The following is an 11,120-nucleotide window of genomic DNA, read 5'->3' as shown; positions in this document are numbered from 1 at the left end:
CAGCCAAGAGCAGCTGAGGTGTGTGTTTGGTTTGGGTTCTGGGAGTTGAACCTAGGATGCTTTGTCACTGAGCTACAAACCCAGCACTTTTTATCAGATTGGCCAGGCTGGCCTTGAACTTGATGATTCTCCTGCTTCAGCCTTTTAAGTCCTGGGATTTGCCAATATGCGCCACCACACCCATCTCTCCTGCTCTTTTTGAGTAAAGGGCATTTTATTCAGTAAATAATGCAATTTGGATATTTACATTGATTATGAAACTTTACCAGTTCCAGGTTTATTTAACTGGCCAGAAAGGCAGCCAAGGTTTAGTGTCCCACTGAGAGCACAGCAGGGGCAGAGCCCGACTCAGCCTGCAGGGCCAACCACAGCTGCCCTGTCCAACCACTACTGCACTCCAGGGGGCCTGGTTGCCTGCTCCACCTTCTCCCCACCAGCAGTATTTGCCACCTCCAAAGTCAGTGTCCAGTTGGAGCCAGCACAGGCCTCATAAGGCACGATGGGCAGCCCCCAGGACCACTGGGGTCAGGACCCCAGAGGAAGGGGTCCTGAAGTCTGTGTGACTTCAGCAGGACCAAGGAGGGGGATAATCAATCTGCAGCCCACTCTCATGCTCAGGAACTGAACCCACATGAGGATCTTGAGTTGTCCCAGGCTTGCTGTCCACCAGGGCCCTGGTGGTCCTGTTCTTTAGAGGAGGACTCCTCCCCAGCTGCAGGTCAGTCTCTCAGCTCTTGTCCTGGACACCACCTTGTCACAGGAGAGTAGGGAGCAGGAGCTCCAAACCTCAGTTCTGGGTCCTGGCGAAAGAAAATGTAAAGTCAGACATGAAAAGCTAAGCACAGGAATGTTATGAGTGATTCATAAGTAGATAAAGATGGTGAACAAATGACCCTCCAGAATCTGGATATACCTTCTAAAAGGAGATGGTGAGGGCTGGGGTTGTAGCTCAGCAGTAGAGCGCTCGCCTCACCCTGGGTTCGATCCTCAGCACCACATTCAAATAATTAATTAATAATAAAGTAAAAAAAAAAAAGAAGGAGATGGTGATAATGCTCAGGTGTATGCCATAAGACAAAAGCCGCAACGGTGGAGATGGTCTTACTGCCTCTGCAGCGACTTTGCTCAAAAGGATGCTAAAAGAGGCAAGAGAGTATCAGCTTGTGTGCCAGCTGGAAAACAAGGTGCCACTGCAGTCGCCAACTGCATGAAAAGCTGAACAAATGCAACAAGATGACCCAAGCAGACAGAGCATGGGCGTGACATACAAAGGAATAGTGCGCAGAGAAATCCAAGGCAAAAGGCAAGATTTCAGAGACTAAATTGGACATAATCTCAGCCAAAGCCTGAAGATGAACACGGTTTAAATACCTGTCCTGTAGGTGGGTGGCGCTAGTCCCAATCGAGCTTGAACTCCAAATCTAGTTCTGGGGTCGGAAGAAAATTCTAAAGTCCGACACGAAAAGCCAAGCAAGCAAGAGGAATGCATTACGAGTGAAAGCTAAGAAGGGCTCGAGCAGAGAGCACCCCCAGGGCAGAGAACGCCCGAGTCAACACTTCACTGCGGCTTCCCGTGCTTGCCCGGAGAGCTGGGGTCCACCGGTGCAGCCCTCCTGAGCTAACCTGGAGCCGGTTAGCTCCTCCCGGGAGTCAGGCTGGGAGGTTTGGACCCTAGCTGGTCCTTTGCGGAACTGCCACGGCCACAGCGCATTCAGGGGCCTCCCGGAGAGTCGGCCGGTGCTGGGCTGGGTGCTGGGCTCGGTGCGCTACGGAAGAGCCCCCCTCACGAGCGGCCGCGCTGCTCTCGAGCCGTCAGGGCAACTCGCAGTCCCCGCGACGCCGCCCGCCGCCAGCACCCCGCGTGCGCGCCTGCTCTCCCAGGGGGGGTCGAGTGGCCGCGGTGGGAAGGCCACCGAGGCGCGGACCTCCGGCGCCCAGAGCGCCCCGGAAGCGCGCGGACGGGCCGGCGAGGCAGTTCCGGTCGGCGCAGGCGGCCCCCTCCCGCTCGGAAGGTGAGTGGGCGCCGGTCAGCCGGTCCTGCCCGTCCCGCGCGGTGACCGCGGCCATCGCTGCACGCGGCCCCGAGGCGGCGCGGGGAGCAGCCCGGGTCGGGCGCGGGAGGAGGGCGGGGCCGGCGCAGGCCACGGCCGCTGCCCTCGGCGCCCGCTGCCCGCTCCTGCAGAAGGCGCGTTGCTGCAGACCTCCCGCGCCGCAGTGTGGAAGAAACACGCTCTCACGCTGGACGCGAGCTGTTCGTGCAAACCAAGTTAAGGAACAGTGTTTGGCCCCAGATGAGTCTCGGGGTGTGGCGGGCAGGCCGGACTTGGGGGTTACCCCCTGCGGCCTCCGACTCTGCAGGGCGGGAGGAAGAGCCTCCTGGGACCCAATCTAGCACCTCCGTGCCCCAGTAGGCATGTTCAGCTTTTCCTCTCCCCCAGGGCCAGGTGCCCCCGGTACAGGAGGTTCCCGTGGAAGTGTCAGCATGCTCTTATGGTGGGTGAAGCCTCGGGTTGGAAGGACATTCAGGATCCTTTGCTGAAGAACTTGGGGTCAGCCCCTGCAGGTCTGCTGGTGCTGTCCAGGTGACGTCCTAATAGGATTTCACATTGAACAAAACATCCCAGGTCCTTGAATCACCTCCTACCACAAGCTGGGCACCTCTCCACTTGCCCTTACCTCTTGGCATCCTTGTGTTCCTGAATGAGGAACACTGTGTCATATGGGGCTGCTTAGGAGCTGGTGTGATGTCCCCTCTCCCCACAGACTTCTCCACCACCCTCATCTGCCTTGATTTTCATTTTCTTCAGGTCCCAGGTGCACACACCTTCAGGAAGTCTCCGGAAGATGGCAGCTCTAGGAGCTGTTGAGGAAGTTCTTCCTGTCCCATCTCCCATCAGTCTGTCATCATCAGGGACACCTGGAGCCCGGCACCACACAGCACAGCTTCACCTCCACAGTCGTCCACACGGTACTCATCTGGCCCACTGTGTTCCCTCTGCCCTACCTCCACACTATGGAGCCCCCAGCAACCCAGCTGCTGAGAGGCAGCAGCAGACAGTTGTGCAGCTTCTGGGAGGCAGGGGCCTGAGGGGCAGCGCTAGGTCATGACTCAGCCGTGGGAGGAGACCAAACCCATGTCTGGCTTCCTAGGAAAAAGCCCCTGGGACCATTTCTTCCCTGGTGTAGAAAGAATAGCCTCAGAATCTGGTCCTGGTGTGAGCAGGAGTGAGCCAGCACCCCCAGCCCTGTCTGAAGTTGTGTTCCCAAGCAGGAGAAGAGAGCCCAGAGTTGTTGCTAGGCTGCTTTGGGTGTGGAACCTGTGGGACCTGCAGGGATGGAGCCATTGGCCTTGGTTTTACCCACAGTGTGTGTCTTTACTGGTCACAAGTAAGGAGCAGGCAGGGCACACTGTGCCCCTGGCACACCTGGCTCTTGGGTCATGGTGTCCTGAGACTTCCTCTCTGTGTTGGATAGCCAGGCTCAGTGCTCCTAAGAACCTGAGCCATTGACAGTAAAGACAAGGTCCCTCGTAAGGTATGTCCTGGCAGCCTGCACCTATGTTTAGGAGCTGGTGAAAGGTCCAGGAAAACAGCCTTCCTGGTGCCCAGGGTTCTCAGTCTTGGCTGTTCTTGTTAGTCTGTCTACTGGCATAGTGACGCTGAGGCTTGTGGAGCGTGACTGCTGTACCGGGTCTAGGATGAGCTTTTCAAAGCCCAGCCACAGCCTTTCACATGCACACTCACAGATAAGGACAGAGAGGACACAAATAGCCAGGAAATCACATGGTGCAGCTCAGGCCAAAATGGGAGTCGTGAGCTCTGCTGTCTGCTGCCTGTCGGCAGGACCTTTTGCCCCTGCCCATCCCCAGGAGATTGCTGGGAAAGTACTTCTTTGGAGCACCTTGCAGTGGTTCCCGTGAACTAGGTGGAATGTCTGGAAGGACCTCAGATTCATTCTGTGCCGAGCCTTGTGGGGCCACCCCTACCACCATCTCTTTCTCCTCTCCAGTGGTTTCTGGACCTTCAAGGGCCCCTGGCCTGTGCCCCAGGGCCTGCTTCTCAGAGCCCAGAGCTGAGCCCCTCTGCCATGTGGCTTCTCAGGAGTGCTCCAAGGCCCACAGATCCCTGACAGACCCCAGTGTTTCCAGAACCTGCCCAGGGTCCCTGCCAGTTAGAATTTGAGCCAGAACTTCTTAGAGCCCATCCTTCCAGCTTCCAGGTCTGAGATGAGCCAGAGGAAGCCCACCCAGGAGCCCCGAGTCCCAGCGATCATCAGAGCCCACCCCATACCCAGTCAGTCACTCCTGGAGACTCTCTGGCTGGGCTCATACTGGGCACTTGGTGTCCTGCAGGAGGAGCTGGCTCCTTCCTCCTCAGAGGAAATGAAGGATGCAGGGGCTCGTTAAGCAGGGTGCTCAGCTGTCCCTGTGGGCAGCAGGCTGAGATCCTGTGTCCGAAGCTGAGTCCAGCCTCTTAGAGCAGGCTAGGAAGCAGGTGTAGGACATAGTTGTTCTTCTCCCAGGACCTCTGTGTTCCTACATAGACATAGGTCAGGAGCCATGGCCAGTTTTGGGGTGCTGAGGGTCTGACACAGCTCCTCAGGGTCTGTGTTGTATCAATATAGGGGCAGTGGAGGGCAGTGGGGCCTTCTGATGGGGGCATGGGAAGGAGGCCAGGCCAGAGACTGCCCAGCTTTTGTCTGCTTACAGAGCAAGGGAGGGTAAGTCCCAAAGCCAGGTTCTCAGGAGGGCTTCCTAGGGCAGCTCTTGACCAAGCTGGGGAGGAGGAGAAAGGGTACTCCTGGCTGGGGAGGCTCCTGGCAGTGGCACGGTCAAGCTGCCCTGCTCTTCTAGAGGTGATGGGGACATGCTGGGGAGGTGTATATGTGGCAGTGGAGGAGGTGGTGCTGTGAGTTAAGGGCTTGGCCCAGGAGCACGTGGCATCCTGTAGGTGGCCTGGGCAAGTGGGGCTGATTCCAGGGGAGGCAGCACTCTGGAGGGTGGGGCCTGAGCCATAGTCCCCAACCCCTAGGCTCTCCCAGCTCCAGCCCTGAGGTGCTCTCCCAGCCATCAGAACTGGATCTCCAAGACCTAGAGGAAGTGGAGATCGGCAGAGACACCTGGCCTGGTGAGTGAGGACCACTGCCCACCCTGCCCCGGCAACTGAGCGCGTTTCCCATTGCCCTGGAGCTCCTGAGCACCAGGCTCTGGGTATTCCCACTGCTGTGGCTGACGGCTGCTGTCTGAGGTTGGGCGGCTGCTGCCAGGGAGTTGGGCTACAGTACAGTTGTCACTGAGGCCACCGCCACCCATGGAGTTCTCTGAGCAGGTATGAGCTCATTGGATCTTACCCGTCTGGCACGGCAGGCTTCAAGAGAGGCTTGTTCTTGTCCCTCAGTACTTGAGCCAAAAGGATTAGTTTTGAGAGTTCTCAAAGTTCCAGATCCTTGCCAGTCCTTAATGTCAACCCTGGGGCCACCTCCTCCCAGCTCAGAGTAGACATGCAGGTCTTGTTAACCACTGTGTCCTCGTAGCCAGCCAAGGCCCCGTACACATGCTCAGGTCACCATCTAACAGAGCCCAGCTGCCCCCCACCTTGTTTTATCTCAGCTGTTTGGGGCGAACACCTTGGCCACTGTTCGGGGCCTCCTTCCACCTCACCATTCCCAAGTCAGGCTTGCCCCGCCAGATTCTGCTCTTACTTGGTCCCAGGCCCTAGAATGCCGCAGTGGGGCTGGAGCTGGGTACCATCTGTCTGCCGTCTCTTCTTTCAGACTCAGAGGCAGAGCCTGGGCAGGCTCCATCATCTCCCCACCAGCATGTTTCTGAAGACAGGGTGGACCCAGAGAGAGGGGCACTGAGGGGCCTCCTGAGGAACTTTCCCCATAGGCCCAAGTGTGGGGACAGCTTTGGGCAGGAGTCCAGCCTGGAGCGGCCAGCAGACCAGCCTCCAGGGCCCATGCCCTGCACCCTGAGGAGGAGTGCCTGGTGCCTGGCACTCCTGCCGCAGGGAGCTTCAGAGACCGAGGGCAGCCCTGAACAGGCTCCAGGGCTGGGGTGCAGCTTGGGTCCCAGTCCACCACAGGCCAGTGCACGCGGCACCAAGCCGCACCGCTGCGAAGCCTGTGGCAAGAGCTTCAAGTACAACTCACTGCTGCTGAAGCACCAGCGCATCCACACAGGTGAGAAGCCCTATGCCTGCCACGAGTGCGGCAAGCGCTTCCGTGGCTGGTCCGGCTTCATCCAGCACCATCGCATCCACACCGGGGAGAAGCCCTATGAGTGTGGCCAGTGCGGCCGCGCCTTCAGCCACAGCTCACACTTTACGCAGCACTTGCGCATCCACAACGGCGAGAAGCCCTACAAGTGCCGCGAGTGTGGCCAGGCCTTCAGCCAGAGCTCCAACCTGGTGCGCCACCAGCGGCTGCACACAGGCGAGAGGCCCTACGCCTGCAGCCAGTGTGGCAAGGCCTTCATCTGGAGCTCCGTGCTCATTGAGCACCAGCGCATCCACACAGGCGAGAAGCCCTACGAGTGCGCCGACTGCGGCAAGGCCTTCCGCGGCCGCTCGCACTTCTTCAGGCACCTACGGACCCACACCGGCGAGAAGCCTTTCGCATGTGGTGCCTGTGGCAAGGCCTTCGGCCAGAGCTCCCAGCTCATCCAGCACCAGAGGGTGCACTACCGCGAGTAGCCACAGCCTGGCCTGCAATAAATCCTGTATGTGGAAACAGGAGCTGGCTTCTGCTGGGCGAGGTGGGCTGCTTCCCAACCTGAGGGCCACCACAGGGGGAGGGCCTGAGGCCAGGAGCTGACCTGGCCCTTCCAGAGCCTTGCCATGGAGCCGTCAGACCTGCCCAGCACCCGATGGGACCAGTGGGAGCACTAGAGCAGGCGGGCGGACAGGGGGCTGCCTTCCAGGCTCCTGCATTCCACCCTGGGCATAGGTCTGCAGCAGCTGGGTCTCCTCCTGGCATGTTCTCCCTGCACAGCCCTCAGACCTGTGCGTTGTCTCCTCCTCGCTCTTCCATTTAGGGCTTGCAAGGTCAGCAGGCTTCCATGAGAGGACCTCCCCGACCTGTGTTCTCCCTACCTGGCCTCCCATGCTGCTCCTGCTCTGAGAAGGTGGGGACCTTGAGTCGTCGGGGCTGGACGGGTGTGCAGAGGGGTCAGGCTTTTGTCTTCTGAAGATCTTCCCTGAGAGTCCTGTGGAGGGAAGGGCAGAGCCCGGTGGAGAGGGCAGGCTCCAAGCAGCCAGGGTTCCGGGCACCTTTCCTGCCCAGCTGTTCCCTCCAGAGCAGCTGAGGGACAGCAGACTCCTCCCAAGATGGCAGTGCCCAAGTGTGACCTCCCTGGCCCTCCCCACTGCTGGGCTTGCCCAGGGTTCCTGGTGGCAGGTCCCCGTGGTGGCTGGGAGGCACTGCCCTGCTGCACTGGTGGTGTGCTTTGTGGCTGTCATCAGCCCTTGGCCAGCCTGTTTCCCAGGGGACACGGAAGTTATGAGGTGACGCATGGCTTCCTGCATGTCACAAGCAGTGACCAATCTCCTGATGGTCACACAGCCCTCTGCAGCCCCTTGAGGAAGGCACCTGTGGCCACCAAGTGCTGTTTACCCCCACCCTGTGTCCTCATGCCAACTGAGAGCCAGTCTAGAGGTGGGAGCTAGAGGTCAGGCTGTTGCCTGCCCCCCCCGCCCCTCAGGGATATGTGGGCAGCGCGACTCTGCAGGCAGCACAGCAGCCTCATCACCAGGGACGGGCTCCGTTGGCAGTAATGGAATCCAGCCTCCTGGAAGTGGCCTTCAGGCACTTGTGGGGCAGGGCCAGGTGCCCCAGAACTAGCTGTGGGTGCTAGTGGCTGGCAGGGCAGCTCTTCTGTGCTGGGTCCACCCTTGCTGAGGCAAAGTCACCGTTGTCCCTTGCCGGGCAGGACCACCAAGATGAGCTGAAGTGGAATTTGCATCTCCCGTGGTACCCTTTTTCCTCCAAGCCCTGGCAGTCAGCAGATTCCCAGATGTTCCACCTGATCTCCACCCAATGTTTCCAGGAAATTCAGAGTGGTCGGGGTCAGGCATGGCTCCTCAGGACCGTTCTACTTACCCTTGCCCATCCCCATCAGCATTCACTTGATTGGGGCACTTCTCTTATCTCCTGTGCCCCAGAGGAACCTGGGCACCGTCTCCCCTCAGTTATTCCTGCCCTGCAGGAGGTATCTTGTCTGGGCCAGCCTGTGAAGGCATCTGTGAAGGGCTCCTGCAGTGGCTGTTTCCAAACTGCAGAAGTGACCATTTCTGTGAGCACAGCGTCTGCATTTGGTCCCAGAGAAAGGGGCCCTAGAGGGACACTTGAGCCATCAGGTCCTGGAGCTGCCAGAAAGGTTTTGTGAGGCAGTTTCCAGGGATTGCAGGCAAGGGGAGGGAGGGCTGTGAGCTGATGAATCCTAGATGGAACCACCTGGTTTTAGAGTATGAGGATCTGCCCCAGGTTGCCATGAGACAAGAGGCAGATATATCCAGGGTCACACTGCATTTCATTGTGGAACTTACTGACAAGCAAAGTTGTGATAAGATCAATTGCATTCTCAAAATTTGGATCAGAAAGGGGCATATATATGAATCAGGACCAAAGTAACCTCATCCTGGCTGAATTGTACCTGGTTTATCTTAATATGAAAGAGTTGGGTACATCCCTGGAGTCTGGGTCTAACCTTGTGCATTGTTTGCTAGTTGGTGAGTGCAAAACCACTAAGCACCACCAGGAGGAAGAGAGGCATATTACTTGAAGTCAAGAGAACACTGGAGATAATTCTTAAAGCAGTGTGTCCCCCAAAAAAACAAAGCAATGGACTTTTATTGGGGAAATGAGCATATTTCCCTAGGAGACTCATCACTTGTAGAGGTGGGCACACTGCTGGGAATGCTCAGTTTGAGGTCACAGCACAGCCTAAAAAAAAAAAAAAAAAACCAGCTGGCGATGCCTCTGGGCAGAGAATTCAGTATCACAATGAGCAAAGTTCACTCCAGGTCACCTAGACTCCGTGATCAGCAGCTTGCACTGGTTCCTTGTAAGCTGCTCTGGAGAGTTTGGTCTGAGACAAAACACCTCTGATGGAGCATTAAGTCACTTAAGGGCGGCTTCTTAGGTGTTTGTCCCTAACTGTACCAGCCCAATGCTAACAGTATGATTCTGTGGTTTGTCTATTACAGTTTGCTGGGGAACTATGCAGGAAAAACCAGTTAGGCTTACTCGGGGGCAATTGTGGGGGTAGACTCAAGATGGCTGTAGTCAAGCTGAATCTACCCAGGCTGCACGTGGCTGTGGCAAAAAGGGTCAATACTGGGTTTGGAGACTGCTGTTGGACACAAGGGTTTTATTTTTACATAAACATACCTGTATGGTGCAATGGATAAGAAAATCAACTGTGGAACTTAAAGGACAGCACTACTCTTATATGTGTAAAATGAGATTAATTTCTCTGAACCTGTTTCCTGGTTAGTAATATGATGAAGTCGGGTTTTCAGTGTTTCGAGAGCCCTTGGGTAAGTTGGGACTTCAGTCGCAAAGCAGTTAGCAACCCTGCCCATCAAGGGGATAGAGGAGGCCAGATCCTGGTGTTGACCAGGTGCCCCTCACGGGATACTTCCTTCATCTGGTAGGTAGCCTTGTGTTTAGCTGTGGGCCTGTACCAAGGTTTCCTCACTTGGGAGCGTGTCTATGCTGGCAGACACCTGAGTGGCTCTTGTCTGACCCATTTTGTGGAAGGAAATCCATCTTTGCCCCCGCGGTTCCTTTCTAAGTACTCCGCTCCTGCAGCTGGTCCGACTGTGGCTAGACTGGGTTCATTGCTGGACGCTCACGTTCCCACCCCAGTCCCGGCCAGCACCCCCTCTCTCCTGGACCACAGCCTCAACCCAGAGTTGGGTTCCCTTTTTCTTCCCACCTACTTCCCCCAGTTCCCGCAAGCCCTTATGGCCTCTAGGTCCCTTTGCTAGCCCGGTCTGTGCCCCACCGCCGCATCCCCCAGCACCTCGGACAGCGCCGGGCGAGCAGCCGCGGTCCCCGGCTGGGCTTAGGAACCAGCCCTCGGAAGAGCCTGCAGCGTGGGGCGGGGCCTGCTGGGCGCGCTTGCGTCTCGGCGGTGCGCGTTCCGCGCGCTGGAACTTGGGCCTCCAGGGCCACGGAGCACCCCCCACCCCTGCCCCCGAGCCGGCCGGCCGCGCGTCCTCCCGGGCCCCTCTGGTCCCGGTCCGCCCCGCGCGCGGCGGCCAGCTGGAGCTGTGAGCGTGGGGCGTGTCCCCTGCATCAAGCCAGGGACCCGTTCCGCAGGCGCGCCTTGAACGAGGCCGGTACCGTTTGGCCAGCGACACCTGGTGGCCACCGTGAAAGGAGGGAGGCTGGAGGAGTCGTGGGGAAAGCTGCGCGGCGTGTTCCTCTCCGCGAAGGCGCGTCCTGGAATGTCCGGACAGCGCCTTCTCAGTGCAGCCCACCGGGATCGCCGAGCGTCTGCCCCTGTCGCCTTCTCCTGCACACCAGTCGGGGCGAAAGGGATGCTCCTGCTGTTGCCGCCGGAAGAGACCCACCCTCCTGGACCTTGCCTGGACACAGTCTGTTGGCCAGGCACCTAGCCGCTGCCTGCCTCCTGCGCAGTCCTGTGTCCCTTCGGAGCGCACCTGGGCTCTAAGCACAGCCGGGGGGGGGGGGGGGTGCCTTCTGAGTCCCGCAGGACCGGGAAGTGTACATCCCAGCCAATGGGCTCTGGCACCGGCTCTAACCTTGTCTCCCGCCTCACCTGCCCAGGGAGACCGGCCAGACTCCGTCAGGCAGCCAGCATCCCAGAACACGGTACTTACCTCTCCAGCCCCCTTCTTCGTCCCTCAGGCTGGAGCGCCAACCCTGCTGCCTTCCCTCACTCAGCCAGCAGCCTCCATGGGCTCTGCCAAGAGCCCACCCTTGCCTGCTGCCCTACTGGGTGGGTGGGAGGTACCCCACCACACCGCAGACCTCAGGGAGGAAAGTTGAAGTCACATCCTTAAAAAGCACGTTTTTAACAAATTTCTTTTTCCCCAAAGCATTTGTTTGTGGTCTTTAAAGAGATTTTAGAAAATGTAAAAAGAAAAGAAAGA

The 11,120-nt window shown here is 58.1% G+C and overlaps 1 protein-coding gene and 1 long non-coding RNA gene across 3 annotated transcripts; one reads left to right on the top strand and one right to left on the bottom strand.

The window, feature by feature from the left end:
* Positions 1-242: 242 nt before the first annotated feature.
* Positions 243-1,053, bottom strand: LOC120892860 (uncharacterized). The gene is made up of 2 exons (XR_013423707.1): positions 914-1,053; positions 243-800 (listed from the first exon to the last, which is right to left on the bottom strand). It is a non-coding gene; the product is annotated as an uncharacterized LOC120892860 (long non-coding RNA).
* A 1,046-nt stretch (positions 1,054-2,099) lies between these two features.
* On the top strand, positions 2,100-6,729 carry Gli4 (GLI family zinc finger 4). 2 transcript variants are annotated; one of them, XM_078016571.1, is made up of 5 exons: positions 2,100-2,266; positions 2,439-2,582; positions 2,808-2,968; positions 5,031-5,126; positions 5,773-6,729. In XM_078016571.1, the coding sequence occupies exons 2-5, from the start codon at positions 2,491-2,493 to the stop codon at positions 6,690-6,692; spliced, it is 1,269 nt and encodes a 422-aa protein (XP_077872697.1). In that variant the 5' UTR covers positions 2,100-2,266; positions 2,439-2,490; the 3' UTR covers positions 6,693-6,729. The 2 variants fall into 2 exon arrangements, with proteins under 2 accessions (XP_077872697.1, XP_021579427.1); XM_021723752.3 differs by lacking the exon at positions 2,439-2,582 and having other exon boundaries at positions 2,107-2,267.
* The last annotated feature ends 4,391 nt before the right edge of the window (positions 6,730-11,120 follow it).

This window comes from Ictidomys tridecemlineatus, chromosome 7 (genome assembly GCF_052094955.1).
Source record: "Ictidomys tridecemlineatus isolate mIctTri1 chromosome 7, mIctTri1.hap1, whole genome shotgun sequence".
In the NCBI taxonomy this organism is placed as follows: domain Eukaryota; kingdom Metazoa; phylum Chordata; class Mammalia; order Rodentia; family Sciuridae; genus Ictidomys; species Ictidomys tridecemlineatus.
Note: the sequence above shows the minus strand (reverse complement) of the source record. Positions and strands in the feature narration are given on the sequence as shown.